At 40.2% G+C, this 3,695-nt stretch overlaps 1 protein-coding gene across 1 annotated transcript; it reads right to left on the reverse strand.

Annotated features, from left to right (window-relative positions):
• Window positions 1-409: 409 nt before the first annotated feature.
• On the reverse strand, window positions 410-3,413 carry LOC147652050 (endogenous murine leukemia virus Env polyprotein from Emv-2 locus-like). Its single transcript, XM_086897914.1, has one exon. The coding sequence runs from the start codon at window positions 2,854-2,856 to the stop codon at window positions 1,093-1,095; it is 1,764 nt and encodes a 587-aa protein (XP_086754040.1). The 5' UTR covers window positions 2,857-3,413; the 3' UTR covers window positions 410-1,092.
• Between the last annotated feature and the right edge of the window lie 282 nt (window positions 3,414-3,695).

The raw sequence follows: 3,695 nt of genomic DNA on the forward strand, positions 1-3,695 counted from the left end.
TTGGTCTATGGTTGGTTCAGGGTCAAGTGGGAGGGCCTGTAAAACTGCTTTACATTCCATGTTGGCATTGGCCATTGCTATTTTTACCAACAATTCTTTTTGTGCCTTTGGGCACTCTATTTGCTTTTCAATGGCAATTTCAGCTTGTCTATATATTTAATGAAATACTCACTTGCCCCTTGCTTAATGTTAGTGAAGCACTGCGTTGGCACCTTGTTACCTGGGGTGACAAGAAGAGATGTCAGAGATTGCAGCATTGGCAATATCATGGAGAGTGTTATGAATACACGAATACACTAGAAAGAGAGATATATAAGGAAAGGTTTTATTAATTATAGCAAGCCAGCAATAAGCAAAGTCGGCGCCGGGCGGCAGGGAGGAGGAGGAAAAACCTCTTCCCACGGAGCTGCCGCGCTTCCCGCTTCCATGTTTGTCCTTTTATTCGTTTCGGCCTCCTGATGATGTGGCTTTCCTCCGGCGTTTCTACGCATGCGTCTCTGGTCATTAGATGATCTTTCTCTGCCCTCTTGTGGTCGTAGAAGGGAGGCTCCAAGTCTTCCTCACTCCTACTCTACTGACCTTTTCTCACTGTTTCTGTCTCAAGGTTTATCTTGTCCTAGTGTTCCAGGAATTTCTGCTAGTCTGTTATTAATTATGCCAGCTTCAGCAAGTTAGTGGCCTTCAGCCCCTTCTCAACTTTATATCTAAAGTACAATTTCGCAAAGCATTCTATCATATCTTTTTATTTAGGCGAACAAAAGAGTTTCTATCTATCACAACCCCCCCTTTTTCTATTTCTTACTTTTGTTTGCTGAATCTTTGTAGTTCTTTTTTACTTAATTCTAAATAATCTTCTGTTTCTTCTCCCTTTAAGGCCTCATATTTAGCATGTATTAACATAAGGTGTGCTGCTTCTAATCTGTTTTTTACGATATTAATAATTTTATTAAGAATGCAAGGGCCTAAAGTAAGTACTAAAATTAGTAAAATTGAGGGCCCCATTATGGTGGATAATAAAGTACTTAACCAGGGGGAGTAATTAAACCAAGATTCATACCAATTCTGTTGCATTTCTTGTTCTTCTTTTCTCTTTTACAGTCCTTCCTGTAATTTGGCCATGGTTTCTCTTACTATTCCACTTTTATTTACATGTACACAACGTTCTTCCTTAAGGGCAGCACAAAGGCCTCCTTGTCGTAAAAATAATAGATTTAATCCCCTTCTATTTTGTAAGGCCACTTCAGCCAGTGAGTCTAGGGAGTCTGTGAGATCCTTTATAGATTTATCAATTCTTCTTAAATCCTCATCTACTGAAATTCTAAGCTCTCTGAGTCCCTGGTGCTGATTTACTAAAGATGCTACACCTGTTCCTAATCCAGCCCCTCCTATGCCTAGCAATACAGCTACTGTTAGTGCTGTGAGGGGTTCTCGCTTCACTAAATGATGTTCTGGGTTTTGATATTGTGTATACACATATTCTTCAGAATGATAAATAATTCTGGGAACTATTATGACCTGTATGCAGAATTCATAAGTTTCATTAAAGGCTGTTATAGAAACACATGGGGTTACTCCTAAAGTGTTACAAACCCATTTAGTATTAGGTGCTGGAATCAGCCACTGAGCTGGCTTGCGAGGGTCATTAATCAGTATTTTTGTTTGGCATAAGTAATTCTTATCTAGGGGCACATTTCCCACACATTTCCCTTTTCCAGTGACTCGAGATAATGTTATTCCTGGAGTATTTTCCCTTCCTGATTGCCATAAGCAAGCAGCAGGATTGGTACCATTCACTCTTTTTGGTTCTGCTATGGAGCCTATGGCCTCATAAAAGGATGGATTAATGTTATAACATAACCAACATTCTCTAGTTAAATTTGGATGTGTATCATTTAATACTTTAAAGGTAGCTTGCAGAATTTTCCAAAGAGCTTTGTTTCCATATTCTTGGGGTGTCTCTACTGTGGTTAATACTTGGGTGTTATTTTCTAATTTTTCTGAATGGTTATTGTGATCCCTTACTTTAGGGTCTTCTACTCCCCACACCACTGGATTTGGTCCAACAGATCCCGAGTCATGGGGAACTACCTCTTTCTTTATGAGTATATGCACCCCCCGATCCCTTCCGGGTTCCCATACTCTGAGACCCCAGGTTCTTCCCAATAACCACCCAGGATCTTGGGATTGTGTAATATTTATATAGTGAAATTTGCAAGTTCCAATATATGTTATCTCCCCTGAGGGGCCTATCCAGGGCTTTACACATCCGTGTGGACCCCGTTCAACCTTTAGATACTTATCTGGGTTTTGTACTTTCCATCCCATGGAAATTGTCTCACAGCCCCAATATCTACAGTAAAATTCTCCGGGATAATTACAATACCCTCTGCCTGGATTAGAAGCTGGGCACATGTATAGTACCTTATGCCCAGGTGGGAAATAATTAATACCCTTCCACTTAATGAGAGAGTCTAGTGTAACTTGAAAGCTAGGGGCTCCAGAGGTAATTTGTGATAGAATAATAACCTGGTCCTCCCATCGGGTTAAGGACCAATTAAAGGGTTCATGAGTCTTACTTGTACAAATGTTAAATGTGCTAATTAAAATTATAAATATTACTGACCTTTTTAATGAGCATTGGCTTCCCTTGCTATAATAGAGGCTTTTCTTTTGTAAAATACCAATTTGGGCTTCCCATAAATTATTTTGCTGGGTTGTCTCATTCCCATTCTTGTGGCATTTCCAGGACCATGACCTTTTGGTCCCATGTATTTTGGAGTGTTTCCCTCCACAGTTTATTACTCCTCTGCCTCTCCCGTCGTCGACCCGGTTGCCTCGGGCCACGGGGTGTACCATCGTCTCGGCAGCAAGAGTATTCTTCAGGAGGGAGATTACTCCTTTTTTTATTCTTTCTTTGTATATATTTTTCCCAACTTCTATGTTTTACTAAAGGGGTATCACACCTCAATTCCTGGAGCCACCGTCTGCACGACCCAGCTACTATATTTATTACAAAAGGTGCAGGTTCGTTTGGATGGTAACAATAATACAAGGAATTGACTCCTTTTGAGTAAATGGCCCACCACTTTTCTGATCCTTTCTCAAATTCCCCTGCCTGTGTTTTGGTTCTTAAGGCCCAATCGGTGAGTCTCCTCTGGGCAATGTAGCAAAATCTACACACCCCTCTCGGTGGGTAGCCTCTATGACAGTGGGTCCACCAATGTTCTTCACATACTATACTTTTAAAACAAACAAAAGGGTAACAATTCTGGCATACAGCACAACCTATTTTAACATTACTATTATATATTTCCTCCCTACTAGATGGGGGTATCTTATATTCTATATAAAAGCCTTTATGGAGTTTACTATTCATAAGTTTCTAAGCAGATTAATAATTTTCAGATTTTTTTTTTTTTTTTTTTTTTTTTTTTTTCAGGATATTTTAAGTCTCAGGTCCCCAGCCGGGCTAACCACTTCCCAGTTATTAGTTTTTGGTGGCTCCACAGGTCCCTTAATTCGACTGGCATGTGTCCATCCCTTCTCTGCAGTTCGGATTGCAGAATCAGTTGTTAGCAGGACTTGATACGGTCCTTCCCACTTTGGTGTTAGGGGGTTCTTTTTCCAACTTCTTATCAACACCCAATCTCCGGGTTGTACTTGGTGTAATATAAAATCCAATGGTGGTCTTTGAG

This window comes from Cyanistes caeruleus, chromosome 7 (assembly GCF_971803275.1).
Source record: "Cyanistes caeruleus chromosome 7, bCyaCae1.hap1.1, whole genome shotgun sequence".
Taxonomy (NCBI): Eukaryota; Metazoa; Chordata; class Aves; order Passeriformes; family Paridae; genus Cyanistes; species Cyanistes caeruleus.